Source organism: Falco rusticolus, chromosome 4, assembly GCF_015220075.1.
Source record: "Falco rusticolus isolate bFalRus1 chromosome 4, bFalRus1.pri, whole genome shotgun sequence".
In the NCBI taxonomy this organism is placed as follows: domain Eukaryota; kingdom Metazoa; phylum Chordata; class Aves; order Falconiformes; family Falconidae; genus Falco; species Falco rusticolus.
Window position 1 is genome coordinate 25,215,359 of NC_051190.1, and position 22,242 is coordinate 25,237,600.

Sequence of the window (22,242 nt, forward strand, 5' to 3'; positions counted from 1 at the left end):
CACGCCGCCACCGCCTGGGGTCTGCCTCTCCAGAAGGACAGCAGCAAGCCCGAGCAGCTCTCCAGAGCCCCTGGCACGCAGCTGGCAAGGCCAGAGGGCTTTTGACATGGTACAAGCGCCAGGACCGCGACGAGGCCCTGCCACGCCCTGAGGAGCGGAGCCACTGGGCGGCCTGTGGCGTGACACCTCTGCACTGGTGTCACCGCCGGCGTGGGCCGGGCAGCCGCTCCCACCAGCCCCAGGTGCTGCAGGCAGGCCAGGGGCACCGTTGGGCCATAGCGGGCCCAGGCCGAGGCAGGCAGGCGCCCAAGGGCCACCACCGAGCAGACGAGGCCTGGCAGGTGCGGCTGCCTCACGCTCGGCCTTCCCACCTCGAAGGGGCGAGGCAGCTGCCCCCTCCGGCCGACGGCCCCGCTCACCTTGAAGTCGCGGCTGTGCTGCGGGGTGTACTCCAGCGTCCAGAGCGCCCGCACCAGCTGCGCCAGCTGCTCGGTGACCTCGCCGGGTGCAGGCGGCGGGCCGTCGGCAGCGGGGCTGGGGGCGGCAGGGGGTGGCCCGCCGCGGAACTGCTCCAGCGCCAGGAACTCGGCGAAGAGCTCGGTGTTGCTGAGGCACTGCAGGATGGCGTTCATGAAGCAGGTGTTGCCGTGGTTGCGCAGCCCCGCCACGCCAGGCACGGCCTCGGGGCCGCCGGCGGGCCGCGGCGGGGGCTCGGGGCTGCGAGGCGGGCCCGGCGGGAAGCAGCTGCCCAGGCCGCCGGCCGCCTGCGGCGGGGGCAGGCGCGGGGCGTGCGGGCCGCGGGGCTCGGGCTCGCTGCTGTAGTGCGAGAGGGTGGAGAGGGTCTTCAGCACGCGGCTCATGAACCCCCCGAGCGACCGCCCGGACGGGGACGAGGCGGCGGCCGGGGCCGAGCCGGCGCCGCCGCCCGCCGCCCGGCCGCGGAAGAGCCGCTTGCTGAAGGAGCGCTTCTCCTTGGCGCTGCCGGCCGGCCCGGGGCCGCTCACCCGCGACATGGCTGCGCGGCGCAGCGCACATCCCCGCCCGGCCGCTCAGCCCGCCGGCCGCCGCATCCCGCCCGCCCGCCCGCCGGGCCGCAGCCGCCGCGGCTCGCCGCCTCACGGCGCCGCCATGCAGCGGGCGGGGCGGAGCGCGCCGGCACGTGACCGCGCCGCCACCTTAGCGACGGGCAGGCGCCGACGCAGCGCCGCCATCTTTGCTGCTGGCACGGCCGGCCGGGGCGGCACCGCCCCACCCCGCCGGCACCGCCCCGTCCCCGCCGGCACCGCCCCGTCCCCGCCGGGACGGGAGCGGGCTGGCGCCACGCCGCGCCGTGCCGCCCACCGGCGGGCCCGTGGGGCTCTTGCTGGCGCTCGCTGCGACACCCTGCCCGCTCCTGCCGGCCCCGGCGGCCGCCGTGGGGCGGCGCTGCGCGGCCACCGAGCGGGGGCGGGGCGGGCCGGGGCGGGGCGGGCCGGGGGTAGGGGCCGGGGCGGCCGCCCGCCGTCCCCATCGGCAGCGGGAGCGCGGCATGGCCCCGCCGGGACCGGAGGGCGGCCGAGGTGAGGCGAGGCGCCGTGCCTCGCAGGACGCTATTGCCCCCGGGACGCGCCGCTGTGGGGCTGAGAGCCTGCCGGTGCGGGGGGGGCCGGGCTCACGGCTCGGTGCCGGGGGAGAGCGGGGCCCCCCCCAGTGCGGGGGCGGCTCCGGCGGCGGGAGGGCGCCGGGCCCCCCGGCCCTGGCCGTGCTCAGGGCCCGCGCTGTGTCTCCCCACAGCTACCGCCGGTGCCATGGCCCCCGGGAAGAAGATCACGGCGCGGATCAAGCGGACGCTGCCGGTGAGGGGCCCGCAGGCGCCGACGCTGAGCGAGCTGATGCGGTGGTACTGCCTCAACACCAACACGCACGGCTGCCGCCGCATCGTTGTGTCCCGGGGCCGCCTGCGCCGCTTCATCTGGATCCTGCTGACCCTCAGCGCCGTCGGGCTGATCCTCTGGCAGTGCGCCGAGCTCCTCATGAATTACTACAGCGCCTCGGTCTCCGTCACCGTCCAGTTCCAGAAGCTGCCCTTCCCCGCCGTTACCATCTGCAACATCAACCCCTACAAGTAAGGCACGGGGGGCGCTGGCGGGAGGCCGGCCCGGGCACCCCCCCGCGGCGAGCCCGGCACCGCGCTGGCAGCCCCGCGCCGCCCCCGCTGCTCCGCCAGCCCTTCCCAGCCGCGGGGTCTCCCTCGGCGGCGCCCCGGGTAGCGCCCACCTCTGTGCTGTGCCCGGCACACCGGGTTACCGTGGCGCCCCTCGGCTGTTGCCTGCTGAGCGAGGCTCAGTCGCTTCAGCTTGCCGCTCCAGGCAATGCCCGGGCAGCTCCGTGGTTCTCTCCAAATTCCCTTCTTCCCGGGACCAAAGTCCCAGGATTGCAGACAACGGTGTCTGCCAAAGAATGGGAAGGGAACATCCGTCGCCTCTCTGTTGCCTCCTTCTTTCCTTATAGGATGCTTTGACGTTATCAGTCAACAGTACTTTTTCTCCTGCCAAATTACACTTTACATCGATATCTGTTCTGCTGCCAGCTACCCACCCTGGTCCCAGCAGGTGATCCAGCTCTCCAGTGCCTCTTGGCATAGGTGCAGAAGTTTTATTTCCACGTGCTCTGCCTCCTCGGGTTTGCTAACACAGCCTCCAAGGGGCTTGGGAATCTGTGAGGACTTTCTCTGTATTCGCTCTGCTTTGCTTCCTATGGTCCACTCTGAGAACTCTCCCTGGGCATAGCTATGGTAGTATGTGGTAGTAAGAGGTCGATGCGAGCCCATGACAAAGATTTCTGTCCTGAGCAATGAGATTCGCAGCACAGCGGCCAAAACGCTGCAGCGAGGTGGTGGGGTGAGATGGGACGTCACTTTCTACCATGTTGTCTCCAATGCAGGTACAGTTCCATGAAAGACTATTTATCTGAATTGGACAAAGAGACAAAAAAAGCTTTGGAGACTTTCTACGGATTTTCAGAGGGCAAGTCCAAGGTGCGCCGGTCAGTGGGTGAGTGGAACAGCACAGGGAGTGACTTCTTCAAACAGATCCCTCTGCTGAAGTTTGAGGACTTCTCTAGGACAGCAACTGACCTTCGCAGTGGCCACAAGAGGAAAATAGAGGGCAGTGTCTTTCACAAGGATTCGTCCATAGTGAACTCTGGGGATTCAAATGATATCATCGGCTTTCAGCTGGTGAGTGTCACTCTTCCTTGGCCAGCAAGTTCCTTGTGGGGCAACAAAGGGGTGTTCTGGGTTGGTATCCCTCCAGCCAGTTTTACTGCTTGCTTAGGTGGCTTTATTCCATCTGCTCTTTCGCCCGTGCAACCATGGCTGCCTGTGGATTCGTCCCTGGCACCGTGGAGGAGAAACACCTTCCTGAAGTCTGCCCAAAGAGACTCGGTGCCTCCCGTGAGCTTTGCTTTGGGCCTGAAATACTTGATCATCTTAGCCCTGCATGAAGGGTCTTTGATGCCCCTTTGTGCCACTGTAACTTCATACCTGGTTATTACTGCGGAAGAGAAACAGTATCACACGTGCCTTGTAGAATACATAATTTCATTTCATCTGAAACACTTTTTCCCCTTTGTAATTATCAGTGCGATGCAAACAACAGCAGTGAGTGTGCACTTTATACATTCAGTTCTGGTGTTAATGCTATCCAAGAATGGTACAAGCTGCATTACATGAACATCATGGCACAGATTCCCCTGGAGACTAAAGAAAAATTGAGCTATTCTGCTGATGACCTGCTACTGACATGTTTCTTTGATGGCCTATCTTGTGACAAAAGGTCAGTGCCTGCCAGCTTAACAGGTTATTTCCAAGATATGTAATATATAGGAACTGAATATTTGGTATTTGCAGCAGAATAATTGTTAATTCCAGCAGGAACCATTTCCATATTTAAATGAAGGCAAACATTCGCGTCTTTATGAACTTTGATTGATTATGCTCTTTAATTTCATTTGTCTTCGTGTTCTGCTGTCCACGTTTCAGTTAAACCTTTTTTTTTTTTTTGGCAGAATCAAATCTACCTGCTTACTGTGGCAGTACAGTTCTTGTGTGTCCGGGTAGCAGGGGAGTCATCCCTTCATACTAGGGGTAGCAGCAGAGTTCTCCCATGCAGTTGTGGGGATAAGATGGCACATGTACACGTGTTTAGCGGTTTTCCCACTGCCATGCACAAAGCAGGCTGTGCTGTAACTCATTACTGAAGGCATTTTGTGTCTGTAATCACACAAATGCAGAACGTCTTTTCTTGGAATGAGGACATTTGCTCGAGTGGGAGGGGGTATTCACAGGAAAGACAGGACTCTGCTTGAATCACAAGGGTGTGTCCTCAGCCTCCCCAGCGTGACAGTGGCTCTGACATCTTTTCTAAAAAAATGAAGATTTGTGTTCCTTTAGGCACTTGGCTGTCAAATGAGAGGACTTTGTCGTGTTCCCCCACCACCTTCCTGCTAGTTCTGTAAATCTGCTTCCCCCAACCTCTCAGCCCCCATTCCCACATGAAAACCTCCTAAACTTTTAATTTCCTCAGGCTATTAAACCAGATCATATTTCCATGTAGTTTAAAGATACTAAAAGATCCACACTTTCAGCAAAATAAATTGCTTGGGGGTGGGGGGGCCGGGAAGAAAGGAAACGCCTAGTCCTGCTATGTCTCTGCCAAAACAACATCCCCCAGCCTGCCGATTTTCTCGCTGCAGAGGGCAATGTAACAGTATTTGCTTCTTTCAGGCACTTCACTCGTTTCCATCATCCCCTGCATGGCAATTGCTATACCTTCAACAGCGGAGAAAACGGGACGATCCTCAGCACCTCCACGGGAGGCAGCGAGTACGGTAAGGGAACTGAGTTTACAGAGGAACTATTCGATAACAAGCGGTTCAGCGAACTGGATCCTACTGGAGAGTGATTGATGTGTTGGCTCTAGATTTGCAAGCTGATTGGGGAAATGCTTGTTTGAACTAGTGCAAACTATTGCCAGAGAATACAAAGATAATATCATTGCATCACTAATGTTTTCCATCTGAAATGACTGCTTCTCAGTTATATAACTTTTAGAGTAAGTGTCCCCGTAGAACGTGGTTGAAATTATTTGTTTGCTGTACTTGGGACCGCAGAGGGACGTTACTTGCTGTGAGTGTCTCAGTGTAGCTCTGCAAAGGCTTTGCTTGATTGTTATAGTTCTACTTAAGTGCAGGTAACATTAAATAAACTGTGCTGTTCTCCCAAACCAGAAAAATTGGCTCTGGCTTCCGGTGTAACTCTGCTCCTACCTTGTCTCTGTTCTTCAGGATTGCAGGTTGTTCTGTATATAGACGAAGCAGACTACAACCCCTTCCTGGTGACATCCACAGGAGCCAAGATCATTGTCCATGACCAAAACGAATATCCCTTCATTGAAGACATTGGCACAGAAATTGAGACTGCAGCGGCCACCTCCATAGGAATGCACTTTGTGAGTGACAGCAATCTTGTTTCCAGGTGCTCGGCACCATTTCCTTGAAACAGATGTAAATATCAACCAATATGATGTTTGAAGATATGATGTTTGAACGTAGCCAGCAGCTGGAAGGCATCTAATACCTCACACCTGGGCAGCTGAAGTGCCCCAAGGAAAATCCTGTGATAGCACTGTGGAAAAGCAGGTCTTTATAAACCAGACAGCTATTGGGATTTTGTTTGTTCTCTCCTTCCTCCAGCCCCTTGGCTTCCAGGGGATTTTTGTTTGTTTGTTTCACAGCAAAATCCACAACCACGGAAATGTGTTGTTAAGTGCCTCGTTTTTCTTTAGCAATAAGCAGAGAGTTTGCATCCCACACAGGTTACATACAGGGCACGGGGGAAGAGAATGAGCTCGAGCTGTGGGTAACACCTGTTAGGGTCAGGTCTGTAGAGACAACTGCAGCGCAGCCCTTTTAACTGTTTTGGGGGCGTAAGTCTCATTTTGCTGAGTTTTTGCTATCCCAGCTGTAAAAAAACCTCGTGGGCAGTGACTGCCTTTGCCAGCTTAGCGAAGCATCTTGCTGTTGCTGTCAGCCAGGGCAGGGAGGGCTTCAGCTCCAAATTTACCCAATTAGTGTAGCACAGACAAGGCATTTGACCCAAGGGGCTTCTTTCTGTGGTGGAGAAATGAAAGCGGTGCCATCTGGCAAGCCAGACTTTCCCCTTTCATCTGGATAGGCTGTTAAGTGAGCATTTTAGTTCTGCCTTTTCTTCACTGATGGTTGAGTCAAATGCATCAGCCACCCTGCTTATCTGTCCTGGCTGGGTGTGCCAGATCTAGATAGTTCATGCATTAGAAAAGACATTAAAAACAGGGCTGATGGTTTTTAAAATGTGCAAATACTTAACTATCTTCCAGCTGTCTGGAAAACTATGGCAGCAACTGCTTGGACTAAGCGGCTGTGATAAATGTTACCTAACAAACAAAAAGTGAATAGGAGGTATTGAAACCAGAAGGATGTAAAGGAGGCAAAGTCTCGCAAGACTGTTCTTTATAACTCTTACACCGCACAGGAGAAAGTCACTGCAGGCAGAGTCTCAATATTTAATGTATTGTTTTCCTGGCACAGTAGATTTGGACTGTTGCATGTAATATAAAAAAACAAGATGACCATATCTCGGTGGCTATGTTTAAAAGATTTGGCATGAGGAAGTGATCTGATTACACCATAATGTAACAGCCGACGTAGAAGCTGGACATGATTTCTGGACTCAAAACAAAAGCTGATGATCACTGTACTGCCAGTGAAGGGATACTCCAGAGAGCCTGCCAAGGGGGGTCGTGGTTGTCAGGACAGGGCTGCAGCACCCAGGTGCTGGATCAGTCCTTGTACCCGCATGCAAGTACATGAAGGAGGACACAGCAGACGTGTGCCACACACACCGCTGCTCGCTACAGGCTTGAGGGTGGCAGTCACAGTTTCCCAATTCGAACGTCAGTGTGTAGGTTATCGCTCACGTATTTCTGCTGTGTACTAGGACTTCTCCCCCCGCCTCCAAAAATATTCCAAGATGTTTGGAATGCAAACAAGGCATTGCTTGGTAGGAGTTTCAGTGCTTTAGTTAAATATTTAGTTTGGAAATTATTTCAGTACCTGAATGAACAAGTAAGCTTTTGTAGGAGTATAAGCCATGACAAAAAAATTCTATACAAAGGATCCATCATCTGCTGAAAGATACAGCAGCAAACTGAGGCAGGTGTCCTGGCATTAGACTGTCGGCGGAAGCTAAAAGCATATTAAAAGCTGGTTTCATTCAGTTTTCAGAAGTCATCCATCTCTGATATTGAAATCCCATATTTCTGTGTTGCCTCCAAAGAGAGATCTGAGCATCCTCCTAAAAGACCTGACTTGCCCCATACATGCCCATAGCCTTCTATTGCTGCAGATGAAAATGGTAATGCTCGCTATCAGGCTTGACCCAGTAACCTGTAGATCTATAGTCAGTGCCTTAAAGGTAAGCAGGCATTTCTCAGGTTCCTACTAAATTGATCCTTTGTAGGTATCAGCCCCTAATTTTAAACTCTGTAGAGAAAGATAGGTGAATGGATTCTTAAATGGATGACATTTGTTGTGGTTTCAGGCCACTTTCTTTGTTATGAAGTGGATAATTACTGCAGAAAGATAGTAAGAGTTTAGGGCTGAGTGGGTAAGGCAGCCTGCAGGAAGCAGATGATGTAGCCTGAATCAGGTCTTGTGCATTTGAGGTCCCAGCCCTGGTTTCAGCAGACCTTGCAGGCACAAGCACTTGACATTTCAGAGCTCTTTTCTCTGGGCAGAGACTGCAGAACAGGAAAAGGTGTTAGCATTCATCATAGAAGAAAGGTCAAAGCAGTACCTGTAAAAAGTCCTGAAGGAGATAACAAGCATCTGATACAAAGTGATTTTAGAGGGGTGCCATTGAGTGCTAGTGGAGCCTCAAGTGCTGTTTTACCCATAGAACAGGAGCAGCCAATGCAACAGCAGCTCAGGAAGGTGTGGGTCTTCGTCAGAGCAAAGCAAAAAAAAAACAACCAACAAACAAACAAAAAAACCAACCCCCTTTCCAACAAAATGCAAATATATATCCAGGATAAATGATGCATAACCTCTAGGACTTTACAATGAGAGAAAACATATATAAATTACTCTGCTTTGAAAAATTGTCAGCATTATGATTATACCATCTTGGCATTCCTGCAGAGGTTTTCAACAAAGACAGCAGGTAATCCAGCCAAAGCAGTGTTTTAGGAAATAGGTATTACCAAAAAAACCCACCTTGTTTTGGCAAGTGGTTGACAAATCATTTGAGATGGCAAAAGGTAAACATGCTCTTCAAACCCACCCCATCACTTACAGTTTCAGAATTGTGATGAACTGCCACTAAATCCTTTGGTTTCTTTGTGAATTCCAAAACCCAAGGTTTGTTCTTTTCTGGTTCTCAGACTCGGTCTCGCAAGCTGAGCAAACCCTACAGTGACTGCACAGAGACTGGTGCTGACATACCAGTAGAAAACCTCTATAACAAGAGCTACTCACTCCAGGTAAATCTGTTATATATATTTTTTTACCAGTCGCTTGAAAACTACCTTCATATAAACCTTTATAATATTCCTGTAGTTCAAGATCTGAGATTGTGACTAGTCCAGGCATAGGGTCACTGCTTTTAACCACTGATGTAAAATATCACAGCACTTTTCAAAATCCAAGTTTTATTCTTAAGTGGTTGATGTTTGAAGTTCCCTTAGGCGCCCTGTTAGATAAAGGGAGAACATCAGCTCATTAGGCAATTTTCAAGCAATGTGAGACTGGAAAATATTGGCCAAGTAAATGTTGCAGCTTAGTAACCCTTGAAGCCAGAAATTGTGACCTTTAGGACTCCAAGAATAACAGATACCATCTAATCAGTATCCAGATAGCAGGATGTTTGTTTACAGAGTAAGTTTCCACTAATTTTGCATGGTTTCTGTAATTGGGTCCTCTTGGAGAGTGTCAGTTGTTCTGGCACTCTCCACTTGAAGAATTGTAATTATATTAGCTGCTGCCTACTGCAAAGCCTGTGGCTAGGCTGGGTTTTTATTTTATGGGGTATTATACCTGAAATCTGCTGTGATGTATTGCCAGGTAGGATCACACAGACATTATCTCAGGTTTTTAATAACACTACTTCACCGAAACTCAGTGCTCAGGAAGGCTGGGACTGGGACCAACAGGCTTGATGACTGGGATTTCAAAAAGAGAAGTTCAGTTCCTGCTTGTTCCAGCTGATTAAGTGTTTTAGCGCAAAACACTGACTCTATCACGCTATAAATCCTTACAACTTCAGGTCTCCAAATATGCACTAACACAATTTGGTCGAAGCTGTGAACATTTTCACCAGTGAGTCACTTCCCACACCTAGTTGTTGATTCATGGACCGCATGCCGTGGTAGACAGAAAACCTCCTCCTTGGCTGTGGAAAGAGCAATAGCAACACTGAAGCTTTTGGTGTCTATAAGAGAAGTGGGGGCATTCACAGAAACCACCTCTGGGAGGAGGTTATATTCTTATTTCTTGCACTAGAGCCTAAATCCTCCACAGCACTTTCTGCCTGTATTTGTATTCACTAACAACAGAGCGTGAAGGCCGAGAGAAACAGGGTTCCCATCTTACCGCTACTATCATAAACAGAGGATGTTTTTAGGTGCATATGAGCCTGGACCTTGGTGCTGCAGAAGCACAGCAGACTGTGCTTCTCACCAACTCCTGGTTTATCTCCCCCAGATCTGCCTGCACTCCTGCTTTCAGAAGGCCATGGTGGACTCGTGTGGCTGTGCCCAGTATGCGCAGCCCTTACCTGCTGGGGCAGAGTACTGCAACTACAAGAAAAACCCCAACTGGAGTAAGTATTCAAACACCTCTCGCACTGCACGTGCCTCAACTACCCGATGTGAGCCACATCCGTCCACAGCATGATCCCTGGCCAGCACAGCTCTGCCTGCACCCAGCACCTCCCCAGCCACACAGTGCTCTGGGAAGAGGCAAATCTGCCTTAGCCCACTTAAGACCCCATACTGCAGAGCCTTAAACTGCCTCTCTTATTTAGATTGACTTGTTTCTGACGGTTGTCCTTATTGCTTGTCATCTGTGCACACCACAGAAGCGTCAATGGAAGACTTGACCGGGTGAGGCAATTGTTTGTGCCTACAGCAAGTGACAACCACTTCTCAGAGTATTTTGCAATATTTATAGTGTAAATCTTTTTATTCCTACCACGTAGGTGATGGCCACAAAGGCTACCTACACCCCAGAAGCTCCACCGCAGCACAGGTAGCAAAAGATCATTGCTTTTCTTTCCAGCTTCCCATACACATGTCCTTTCTTGCAGTGTACTGCTACTACAGGCTGCACGAAAAGTTTGTGAAGGAGCAGCTGGGCTGCCAGCAAATCTGCAAAGATGCCTGCAGGTAAGTCCTGCCCACAACCAGAGATAAAATGCTGTGTGTGCATGGGAGTTCAAGCTCACAATTGACAGCCTGTCTCTCTCTCCAGCTTCAAGGAATGGGCGCTCACCACCAGCATCGCCCAGTGGCCATCCACTGTGTCAGAGGTCAGTTCCTAATTACACTCCGCTGTGACAGCAGCACGGCATAACAAGGCATTAAATAAACCCGGCAGTTCAGCGCAGAAGCAGTGGGGCCCTGGGGTATTCATTAGCACTTCGATGATGCTCCTCCCAAAAGCTGGGTTTGTAACATCCAGGTTAGGGCTTCCCCTCCAGGAGCTCACCATTAAACTAAAATTTGGCGTGTGGGATGGGAGATCACCTCGGAGACAGGTGGCCCATCACATACATTCAGTTCTGGCACCCACACTGGTCCAAGGAGCTATGGAGCGTGAGCGCCATTTCTGAAGGATTTCTACACAAGCACACACAGCTATAGCAGTATTTTCTGTCATGTTTTCCAGGACTGGATGCTTCGAGTTCTCTCTTGGGACAAAGGGCAAAAAATCAACAAGAAACTGAACAAGTAAGTTTCCATGTATGTGTTTCTAGCTTGCACCTCAAGCTCAGATATAATCTCAGCAGCCCTAATGATGGCAATTGAGGAAAAAGCTCCCTTAGAGCGGCCCAGCCCTACTGGTCCAACTGGTTATTTGCATAGTTTTTCAGTATGTTTCATGTTATTGTTTTACTAAACCCTCAGCTTGCCTTCTGTTTCTCTTCTCAGGACAGACCTTGCAAACCTCATGGTGTTTTACAAAGACCTGAATGAGAGATTCATTTCAGAGAATCCTGCCAACACAGTAAGCGAGCGCAGCATGTCCCTGCTCAGCCCCAGGAAGACGTGGCTCTTCCTCCCAGACAGGCTGGAAGTTTTCGTCTGGCCAGAGAAGTGGTCCCATCCAGGCAGGGGCAGGAAACTGTTCTTGGACAGTGCAACCCAGGGCGCCCAGTCCTGCCCTTTTACCTGGGGCTGCTTTTCTAACTGTCCAGCCCCAAACCCTGCACCGGGGCAGCCTGAGGGCTGCCCGAAGTAACTGCAGCAGCAGAGGATAACACAGGCAGCAGAGGAAGGACCTGCTGCATTTAGTAGTGCTCAGGAAAGCCTGGGTGCCCTAGCTTGGCACAGCCTCCCTGCATGCCATAACCGTGCCGTGGATGTGTGCCTGGCGCCCACAGGAGCCAATAACCTTGTGCTCTCTTCTCTTCCAGCTTGTCATTCTTCTTTCCAACTTCGGAGGCCAGCTGGGCCTTTGGATGAGCTGCTCAGTTGTTTGTGTCATTGAGATCGTCGAGGTTTTCTTCATTGATTCGCTTTCCATCGTCATGCGGCGCCAATGGCAAAAGGCAAAGAAATGGTGGAACGACCGCAAACGGGACCGGTCAGGGAAGGCTCCACAGGCCAGTGATCTGGAGAGGCAGGGCCACGACAACCCCGTCTGCATGGATGAGGACCTGCCCACCTTCAACACCGCCCTCCGCCTGCCGTTGCCACAGGATAACCCCTTGCCCAGGACTCCCCCCCCCAATTACAGCACTTTGCGGCTAGAGACTGCCTTCACAGAGCAGCTGCCCGATACGCTGGAGGCTGGGCAACACTGACGCCTATTTATCCACCCATCCAGGTGCCAAAATAAGAGGTGGGTGCTGGATCCACGTGTCCAGGGGTGAAAGGCATGCATCCAAATGAGCACTGAAGGGCTGTCGGGTCAGACCCTTATTCAGGGATTGAACTTGCAGTCAAAGCTTCTCTGAGCAAAGCTCAGACACAAAAGCCAAGGGCTCAGAGACATTAGGAATTTCAAGCAGCATCAATTCTCAAGTTAATCACTGCAGGACGTGGCTGGAGCAGGATGTGGCACTGAGCTGGGATGTCTTGCCAGACAGAGGCATGCATTAGCAACCAACTGCACACACCCCATTATATGCGGGCAGGAATTACTCCACAGCGGAAGATTGATGCCACATGGAGTATTTATGCTAATTGCTCTCTGCTGTGTGGCTTGACTTGTGGGAAAAACCCAGGGCTTTCAGGAATGTAGCATGACATTTGTAGGAAGGGGTATGACAGAGGTCTGGGAAGAGCACAAAATGGATAAAAGGAAAGCTCTTAAGCTGAATTTTGATTAGGAACCTGATTCTAGAGGTGGCCTGAAGGGCTCCTTGTTCTGAGATGGAAAGATAGGATAGCCATAGGTGTGCTTGTAGAGCAAGTTATTACACAGAACTTAAGTCATCCCAAAAGAATCACCTGAAAAGGGCATGAAATCTAATTCAGATCACAATGATGAACTGCATACTCTGCAAGCTTATTTCATTTAACATCACTTAACCCGGCCATTAAACACCACCTCAGAGGAGCTCGTTAAACAGCATGTGGCCTTGGCCACACGTGACTTCCCAGAACCCTCAAAGGGAGCTGGCTGCTCTTCCTGCTCAACCCCAGGCAAGGAATTCCCTCCTGCAGCCCCCTGGCTCACCACCCCGGCTGCCTGCCCCGGTGAGGGGACGGTGAGGGGACAGAGCCAATCGGAGCTGCCCAGGGCTCTGCATGCAGCCCTGAAAGGAGGCGGCCAGAGGATACATCTGCCCCACTGGTGCGTCACCCACATTTCATATGCTCCCTCCATTCGATGGTACTGCATTAACCCCTGCATTTTACCTCCTGTGCTACTTCCATCGCTCCAGATCCTCCCAGTGCTGTGGGCAAGCTGGAGGCTGCTGCCTGCACCTGCCAGGGGCTTGTGGAGAGACCTGGGCACCCAGCTGAGGTGGCAGCACCCTCCCCCTGGCTCCCAGCCCTGCACCTGACTCCTACCATTGCCAATTTTTGGCTGCCTAGAGCACGCTGTATAGATGTTGAGGATGAATATAGCCTACACTGGGTTGGCTGCTTAGGGTTCTATAGAGCAAGAGTGATTCAGGGCCTGTGTGTGTTTGTGTGTGTCAGAAAGTTTTTCTTTTCCTTTCGCTTTATAAGCTTATTTTATTTAGGACAGTGAGAATCCAGAAAGGTTCTTTAATGTGCAATAAAACATATTTTAACTGAATTATTTAAATAGCTGATAAACTGAAAAAAATAAAGATATATTTTTGAATAACTGCTTTGGTTTGGGTTTTTTTGGTGGGTTTTTTTGGTGGGTTTTTTTTTGTAAATCAGCGATAGGTGAGTTACTTCCTTGCAGGCATCCTAAGAGATTATGAGACTTGCCTGTGCCTGCCCTGGGGCTGCCAGGTGCTGAGCTCCTCTGCAGAGGTCCGGTGTGTTGCAGGCTGCTGCTAGACCTGGCTGTGGAGTAGGGTGGGGGTGCAAGCATTTCAGAAAGCAGCATTAGCCAGCAAGGTGACTGAAGGTGCTGGAACCTCAGGTGTCCCCAGGCAGTTCCACTCCTGGACAGTCCCTGGGAGACTGCAGGAGAAGAGAACGGGGTTTGCTCTGCCTCAGAGCCCTTTCTCTAACACGGAGAGAGGTGCCCAGTGCAAACCATTCCTTGTCCCCATCACCTCTCGAACACAGCAGCAAATAACATTGCTTGTTCCACTGGACTTGCCCCATTTGCGGCAAAACGGACCCAGAGAAAAACAGCTGCTAGTGCAAGCCAGGGCCACCTCCCCGTTTGCACTGCAGGCATGAGCTGTCGCGAGCACAGCGGTGGTACAAACAGCAGCAAACTTCAGAGCCAGAGAACGTCTTACAAGAACCTCCTTCCTTGCCCATTTGTTGGTCCTTTATCCAGGAGCTGGTTTGGCTCAGTGACACCTGCCTAAGGCCCTTCAGAGGCAGAGCTGCTGGGGTCCGTTCTGCTTCCACCCCCTCAGAAGCACAGCCCCGATGTACATTGCAGGAGCAGGGACACCCCCCTGGGTGATGTTCGTTGCTTTTTCCCAAGCAAGCAAGCACTGCCAAGCGGGACATAACCACGACTCTTCTGTTCCTCATCTGTACCTGCGTGTGCAGTGGTGCTTGACAGAGTGCAGCTCTCCGGGGGACTGCAAGGTTCGCTCCCTGCTGCTTGCGGGCGGTGCCAAGGGGGGCTGTAGGGTTGCAGCTCGCTGCTGAGCCTGCTCACACAGGGCTTCCTCTTCCTCTCAGGCTGCTCAGGTGATTCTGCCCAGCTCCCAGCAACCCTCTAGCACCAACAGCTGGGTTCAATCCTGCAATCACCTCCTGGACAGGGAGAAAACTGCCCACAGCTGCTGCCCAGAGCATCATGCTGCACTCGGCTGCTACAGTCAGAGAAAGGGCTGGGGGCTGGTGCAGCCCAGGACCAGCCGAGGGGACATGGCTTCAGAGGGCAGCTGTGTCCCCAGCGCTCCTCAGCAGCCACGCTTCCCACCACAGCAGCAGCCAGAAGCTGTGTCGTGCGGATGCCGCAGGTTGGTTCCTGAGTCTTTCTTTGGGTGCCGGAGGATTTGCCACACAGACAAAGCCTTCCAGTAATGCATTTGCTAGAGCAAAGCCAGACCTTGGTGAGGGCTATAAAGCAGATGATGCTTCAAACAGTGGTTATTTTAGAAAGCCTTGTATTTTTAAAGGCTTCACAGGGCAAAACAAAATAAAAAGTTTTGAAATAAACTAAGTGGTGACAATCCTGCAAGAAAGCCATTGTACTGATGGGTCAAACTTCATGCCCGGCAACTGCAGTTCTAATAAGGAAAATATCACCTGGTTGAGAGCAAGGCTGCCCAAGTGCCCGCAAGGCCCCTCTGGTCAGTAACCCAGGGCGCGTGTCCTAACAGGCGCTTTTTGGCAGGAACATTCACTTTAAACTCTGGAAAAGCACAGGTTTATGTAGGTGCTTTTTGCATTTCCTTCTCAGGGAAGGCGCAGCACCTTTTTTGCTTGTATGAATAATCCTCAGGAGGCAGAAAGCCATGGAGTAGCTACAGAAATGGATTACTTCATCGTGAATTAAACACGGAACTCTACTGAACTCTTGAGTCATCTTAAACACAGAAAACTACCTGGAATAGTATGAGAATCAGGTCTGACACATGCTAAATATCATGAGCTCAAAGTGTCTGAGAAACTCAGCTTGGCATTTATGGGAACACCAGGCAGCAAAATGTGTGGTTCGGCAGCACCCCCTCGGCCAACCCCTCCAGCTGGTGCTCCGAGGGTCAGGTGGGAAGCCTGCTCTCTTCCCATGGGGACAGCGTTCCCAGGAGACCCATGGGAGCCCGACCAGCCCCAGGCAGAGCAGAGGCAAGCAGCCCCCCCACTCACCCCCCAGCCCTGGGATAGACCTGCCTCTCCCTACCAGACCTGGCCGTGGCCACAGCGTGCAGCCTCTCAGGTGGGGATGACGATGCCCCCAGCCCCACAAACCCACAGCTTTGGCTTCATGGCACTGCAGGGTACCCAAAAACATGGTGAAGGTGCAGGCAGCATCGCAGGCACTGTGCTGCCTCTGCACCAGGGAGAAAGCCAGGCTGGGGAGGGGTGTTGAAACAAACCTGCAGCAGGCAGGTGCCAGTGACTCACTGGGAAAGGTGCATGCCAGGACCAGCCCTTTGGAGGAGAGGAGGTGCAGCGGGAGAACCTCGCTCAGCTCTTCTGCAGCTCCCAGCAGTAGCCACTGCCAGGACAGGAAAAGTGTGGGGTGATGGAGGAGCTGCCGAGCAGGGGGAGGCTGCTGAGGAGGAGGAAAATCCAGCTGCACAGAGAAGGTGCCTCTCCCAGTGGGTGATGCCCAGACAGAAATGGGGTTTGCAAACACAGGGAGCCTGCCAGTCCTTCTCCGTCCTGCTGGGAACGGGCACCTCTGTGCATCGTGGCATGGAGTCTGCTGGCCATGCCCAGCACCAGCTTTGCTTCACTTAATACACAATTACCGCATAACAGCCTTTGGAGCATGGACCAAATTTGGGGTTTTTTTTCCAAAAAATCTGTCCAGCCCACCCTAAGGCAAACAGCTCAGCTGTTTTGCCTGTGAGCATCTGATTTCTGTGGTTTCTGCCCTGACCCACTGCCACCCCCCAGGGGAGCACTGCAAAGGCTGCACAGGTTGTCCTGCCCCTTCAAGCAGTTTGGAGACTTGTTTGTCCAAGCTTTGGTGGAAGCACAGAGCACACACCAGTCCTGCTGCTGGCCTCGCCTGCTGGTGGCTTTCCCAGTGCTCCCAGCTGCTTTGGCACACGGGTGCACACACCTGCTGTGAAAATCGTGAAGAGAGGGGCAGCTCTGCAAACTCCGGTTGCAGTAGTGGGACTTGCTGCTTAAGTACTTTTGAGAATGAAAACTGCTGGGCAAAGGCTTTTCCTGGGTGGAAAGCAAGACTCTCACCCTGACTCTGCTTGTTTCACTGCTTGGCATGAACAGGCAGCACAAAAGTGACTCAAGGACAGGGAGGCCAAACACAGGGAGGATTTGTGGTTTCCCTGTCAGACAGAATTTCACCTCCTAATCCAGAAAAAAATGGGAGCATCAAACCTCCCAGTCAACTGGGATGAAAAACCTGTCCAGGATGTGACAATGAACAATAAGTCCACATCTGAGACCCAGCCCGACACCATCCCAACCCCAGCAGGCCAGGGCAGCCCCATGGGGACAGCAGCCCTGGGGATGGCAGCCAGGAGGGTGACTCCAGCCACCCTCGGCGCGAAGGGATGGCTGCCCAAAGCTGCTCCCAGCAGATGCAGCAGGGCAGCACCCACGGGGTTAAAGGCTGCCCAGCCCCTGCCCGGGCAGGATGACTTTGCAGTGGTCCACAAACAGGTTTGGGAGTTAAATGCCTCATTAATGTAAATGGGGCTGAGCTGGGAAAAGGCATCTCCAGCACATGCCTATGGAAAACCATTCCAGGCTCGCAGCCTCCCTTGTGCCCTGCAATAAGGCGCAGCTCTGGGGCAGCAGGGGCAGGACTGGAGACTGTGGATGTCTTAATTTTACCCTTTTACCTTCAGGGCAGGGTGAGCCAGCTCTGTAACTATCCAGAGACTTCTCCTGAGACACCCATGAAGGAGCTCGCAGGGCTACGGCAGCTCTGCTGCTGCTGTGCTCTCCCGTCAGACCTCCCGGGAAACACCCAAGTGAGGGGCTCTGCCTTGCGAGAGCCCACCCGTGCCTCCCACTCACCCGAAGCCCCATGGGCCAGGAAATCGGTGCTAGCCCACCAGCAGCAGCCGCAGCTGCCACCAGACCCCATGGCCCACCAGTGACACACTAAAGCACCAGGCGTTCTCGACACGCAGCGGGGTCTTCCCTCTGCTTGGAGCTGTGGGCAGAGCCTCCGCGCAGCACTGCTCCTGGGGCTCAAACCGGCTCGGGGGGCTGCGGCGGCCGGGTGTGTGATACAGAAGGTGCCAGCAGGTGGGTACTTTATTGTACAAAATCGATGCCTTGGCTTGGAAATCCCACTGCCCATCCGGGGTGACACCACAGCGGTGAGCACCACGTGGCTGGAGCTGGGGCAGTGCCCCACAGCAGATGCCAGGTCTGAGCCATCCCCACCAGCCCAGTCTGTGCCTTTGCAGAAGCGTTTTCAAGCAGCCTCAGCCCCAGGAGGGCTGCCAGGAGCCAGAGCATCCCCAGCACAGGCCCAAGCCATGGCAGTGCCCGAGTGGTTTCAGGCAAGCGTGAGTCAGAGGCAGACCCACAACTGCAGAAGCTGCCCTCTGCAGTGACATGCCATGGCACAGCTCCGGCACTAATCCCGACGCCAGCATCTCCCTGTGAACTGGATGGACCGGGAGGTGCGGAGTCATCGCCAGTTCCCCACGCCTCTGCCTGCACATGTGGGTAATACTGTCAGCAGGGCTGGGCAAGTGGCACTGGTCGCGGCTGATGAACCCTGGGAAGAGTGAGAGTCAGGGTGAGTGTGACCGATGGCTGAGGAGGGGAAGGAGAGAAGAAATCCCAGGCCAGGCTGGGCAATCCTGTTCAAGAAACCAGACTTCCCTGTGTGCAGGGGGAACCTGGAGCTGCCACTATGGTTGTGGGGCAGCGCTGGTCCTGGCGGTCCCCACTGCTTGCCATGTCTCCTGGTACCCCACACCGTGCCAGCAACTCAGTGCCACGCTGCTCCAAGGGCAGCACCAGCACCAGCCCTCTCCTCTGCCAGACACCCACGAGCGCCCACCCAGCTCTGCCCACTCGCCCGCCCGACCCCACCAGCCCCACACCAGGATGTGCCGGTCACTCGCCAGGCAGGGGCTGCCAGGTGCGCGGCTGTGCTGGCCGGCCCGCGGCCGCACCATCGCTCCCAAAATGAGCACTGCTCTGCAGCTCTCAGCACCGCATGCACAGGGGGTTCGATGCTTTCTGAAACAACAGCACAATTACCCAGCCGCATTGCTCCAGAGCAGCTTTTCCCTTGGGAATGATGCTTTCTGGCAGCAAGGGCAACCCGATCCCTTGGAGTTTTGTATGAAATCTCTTTCCCCATCTGTCCCCCTTCTTCCAAAATGCAAAGGCTCTTCTCCCACATCCCAATCATCCCAATCATCCCCTCATTCTACTCCAAAGCACATGAGAGGGCACTCCATTCATCCCACTGATCCTTCTGCAGTACAGTGGGGGCTCAGGGTGCCCCAGCCCCGGAGACTGGGGGGCGGTGGGGGCGGTGGGCAGGGGCTCTGCCGGCGGCCCCCGCTGCTCAGGGCGGAATGCCGTGCGGCGGGTTCCTGCAGCAGCCGGCCATGGCCACGCTGCACCCAGGCTCTTCCCTTCGGCCAAGGCAGGAGCAGCCGCGGGCTTGGGGCGCTGACCCCGGCAGCCATGCCTGCTCCCCAGCACGGTTGCAACACAGCCTGAGGTATAAACAGGGAAACACACCCACCCTCGAGGCCGCAGACAATGTGTTCCTGGTGTTTTGTCCTCCTTGTATCATCACCCATGCTCTGGCACGTTCCTGTAACACTCCTGCACTGCCTCATCTTTCCCTGTCTTATGCTCCTGCCTCAGTTTCCCTTCCAGAGGGAGCTGGGTGGGAGCCACATCCCTGCGCTGCTGGACATGCAGGCAGGCTGCCAGCCCTGAACAGCTTCCCACGCATGCTCCCCCCAGCACCATGCCCCACGCCACCCCTGATGTCATTTTCATCCTAGCAGCCTTGCCATCAGGTGCTGTTCCCAAAAGCAGCAGGACATGAAGCACAAGAGGGGACACTCACCAGCAAAGCCTCTGCCAGGCCAAGTGACACAAACCAGTGTCATCCCCAACCTGCCTGCCTCCTGCCCACCTGAGAGCAAACTCCAGGCAGCTGAAGAAGCCCATGAAGAAGCTATGGGATCACTCGTCTCCTTCCACTCATGCATTTTGTACAAATATGTTTCTAGAGATGGAAAAACGGGTGCGTTCACTAGATTTATTCACCTGCAGTTTAAAACATGCCGCAGTCCCAGTGGAGCTGTGATCACCATGAAGTGTGGCTAGGTGCAGGTGCTGGCCAGAGCCACGGTGAATCATGTTTGTTTTCACGGCAGCTTTTGCTGTGGTACCTTCCTCCCTTGGGTTTTAAGACCTTCTCACCCAAGTTTACATAATGAATCCTGAGAGGTACAAACTGTTCCCCTGGATAATCACAAAGGGTAATCATCCCCACTCTTGTTCTTGTTATAAAAAGTCATCGTCACAAAATATTTCACATTTCCGCTGGAACGTGGGAGAGGACCATAAAGCACGGGTACATGGGGATCTTTACAGTGCTCCATCCCAGCTGGCACTGCGCTGGCTCTCCCTGCCCTGTGCCAGGACAGCGTGGCATCCCTGGGGTGGGAGCCCACCCGCAACTACTGCATCTTTAGACACTGGAGTCATGACACGCTGGTCATTTTTTCCAGTAAACTTCTACAGCAGAAAAGGCAAATGAGCACAACTAATTCCCCATCACGCCAATTAGTTACAGCACAAGTCTGGGGAAACCCCCACCTGTGACGAACTGCTGCCTGCTCAGTTTCACCCACCCAGAGGAGTACAGCCTTGGTGGGGTGAGTCGAGATTTAATTATCAAGGTTATTAACGCTCAGGGTGAAGGGAGCTGTGGCATGAGCCGGGTTTTGCCCTATCCCTCCCGTTCCGGAGCTGAGAGCTTGGCTCGCAGGATGGCATGGAGCGGTGGGACCCATGTCCGTGGCACAGACTGAGCCCCCCAGCGCACAGCCGGGCTGTGGCCACCGGCTGACCATGCTGTGCCAGGCGTGCAGGAGCCGGGCCGGGGGCGGGGGGGGGCCGCTTCCCTCCCCTTTTCTGCTGCTTGTAAAACAAAACCAGTCTCAGGTTTACTGCCTGATCTTTGTAACGCAAACAGAGGTCAGTTAAAAAGGTTTTATACGCAGCAGTTACCGGTGTAGGTTGGCTGGTGAGATGCTCGCTATCATTTGACTGTGATTTTACTGGTCACAACTAAATTACTCTATTTTGTTTAGTGACAGCGTGTCTCTGGAAGCGTACACGATAAACCGAGCAATTAAAGTGCTGAATGAGCCTACTTGCACCCTGTGTGGGAATGGGTGATGGATGCCCTGCTTCCCTCTGCAGCGTGGAGCTGGAGCAGCACCCCCCCCCCGCTGGGGCTGCAGCCCCACCACAAAGGCACGGTGAGCGATGGGCAGCGGTGTGCTCCTCCCGCGCCTGCCTGCACACCCCGGAGCCGTCCGACGGGAAGCCAGGCTGCAGACGTGACTAATATTTAGCACGTACATCTCGCAGCTCCTGCTAAATGGCAATTAATTAGCAGGTGCGGGTGCACTGGCGGTGCCTATCGTCAGCCATGGGCAGGGTGGCCGGCCACGCTGTGTCGGCACCTAGGCTGGGAGAGGGAGTCCCCAGGAGGGGATGCCGGCAGAGGCCAAGCAGGTAATGCAGGGCAGCAAAGTCATGGCACTGCTCCCAATTTTGGAGCCCAAAGGGCCTTTCCAGATCCTCATGGATTCCCTGAGCACCAGGGAGTGACCTCAGCTCTGAGGGCTGCCACCACAGCTGTGCCAGGCTGGGGCCCCCACCGGGACCCCCCCCTGCCTTGCTGAAGGGTGCAATTTGGCCAAAAGCAATGCGGATTTACACAGAACCAGCTATGAACAAGTCGTGTGTGTTTCCCAATGACCTGATCCGAGCGCTGCCGGCAGGGTTGTGATTTTGGGGTAGTTTCCCCCCTGCAGAGCTGTCCTCTGGGCTCTGCACTGGGCTCTGGCACCGCTCTTCTTCATCTCTACATACAGGCCTAAAAACTATCCCAGAAACCTTTGTCTCCACCCCAGTCACCACTGAAACATTTTCCCTTTACCAGATACATTTAGGACCAGTTGATATTTTCGAAACGCCACAGACTAGACCAAGGGTGCCGTCTTGGGCGCTGATTCGCCCCGTGTATCCAGTTCCTCAGCTGTATTTAGCTGCTGTCAGCGGTGCATCACGCCAGCACAATGCCCCAGCTTGGGACACAATGCCTGGGGTGCAGAAGAGCTTTCCACAGTGTTTTTCAGCTGTATTTTTAGCAGGCGGTTTTTGCTTATGAAATAAACTTTCTCATGAAGCGAGTGAGAGAGACAACAGAAAATCAAGCCAAATTCAAGGTCATTTGGCTTCACAGCTGATGTTTCAAACCACTGAACAAATGCAGCTTGCTCTATTTCCAGTGTTAGAGCTGCCAGTGCTGGCAACAGACATTGTTCTCTGGGGAAATAAGCAGCGATAGAAGGGCAATTATTTTGACAGGACAGAGGTTAGAAACTGGGTAAGTCCTGGTACTCACCATCAAACCTGTTCGTTCTAGCTTCACTTGGAAATACTGTTTAAACACAGT

The 22,242-nt window shown here is 53.7% G+C and overlaps 2 protein-coding genes across 3 annotated transcripts in view; one reads left to right on the top strand and one right to left on the bottom strand.

Moving 5' to 3' along the window:
* USP31 (ubiquitin specific peptidase 31) overlaps window positions 1-1,096 on the bottom strand; it is a 41,117-nt gene extending 40,021 nt beyond the window's left edge. For both annotated transcript variants that reach the window (XM_037384099.1, XM_037384098.1), the window contains exon 1: window positions 420-1,096. In XM_037384099.1, coding sequence (XP_037239996.1) covers window positions 420-1,013 — 594 coding nt within the window. In that variant the 5' untranslated portion in view covers window positions 1,014-1,096. The remainder of the gene's footprint in view (window positions 1-419) is intronic.
* A 366-nt stretch (window positions 1,097-1,462) lies between these two features.
* Window positions 1,463-13,572, top strand: SCNN1G (sodium channel epithelial 1 subunit gamma). Its single transcript, XM_037386444.1, has 13 exons — window positions 1,463-1,559; window positions 1,774-2,104; window positions 2,923-3,217; window positions 3,622-3,815; window positions 4,766-4,869; window positions 5,326-5,489; window positions 8,460-8,558; window positions 9,778-9,895; window positions 10,382-10,460; window positions 10,546-10,603; window positions 10,963-11,024; window positions 11,226-11,301; window positions 11,711-13,572. Exons 1-13 carry the CDS (start codon window positions 1,529-1,531, stop codon window positions 12,098-12,100), a joined length of 2,001 nt encoding a protein of 666 aa, XP_037242341.1. The 5' UTR covers window positions 1,463-1,528; the 3' UTR covers window positions 12,101-13,572.
* The last annotated feature ends 8,670 nt before the right edge of the window (window positions 13,573-22,242 follow it).

What these genes read in the sequence shown, in the direction of transcription:
- SCNN1G (XM_037386444.1), top strand. Translation starts at nt 1,529, where the DNA reads ATGGCCCCGCCGGGACCGGAGGGCGGCCGAG. An exon ending in ATATCATCGGCTTTCAGCTG is followed by an intron (nt 3,218 to 3,621) that starts GTGAGTGTCACT and finishes TGTAATTATCAG; the next exon opens with TGCGATGCAAACAACAGCAG. An exon ending in ATCAACAAGAAACTGAACAA is followed by an intron (nt 11,025 to 11,225) that starts GTAAGTTTCCAT and finishes TTCTCTTCTCAG; the next exon opens with GACAGACCTTGCAAACCTCA.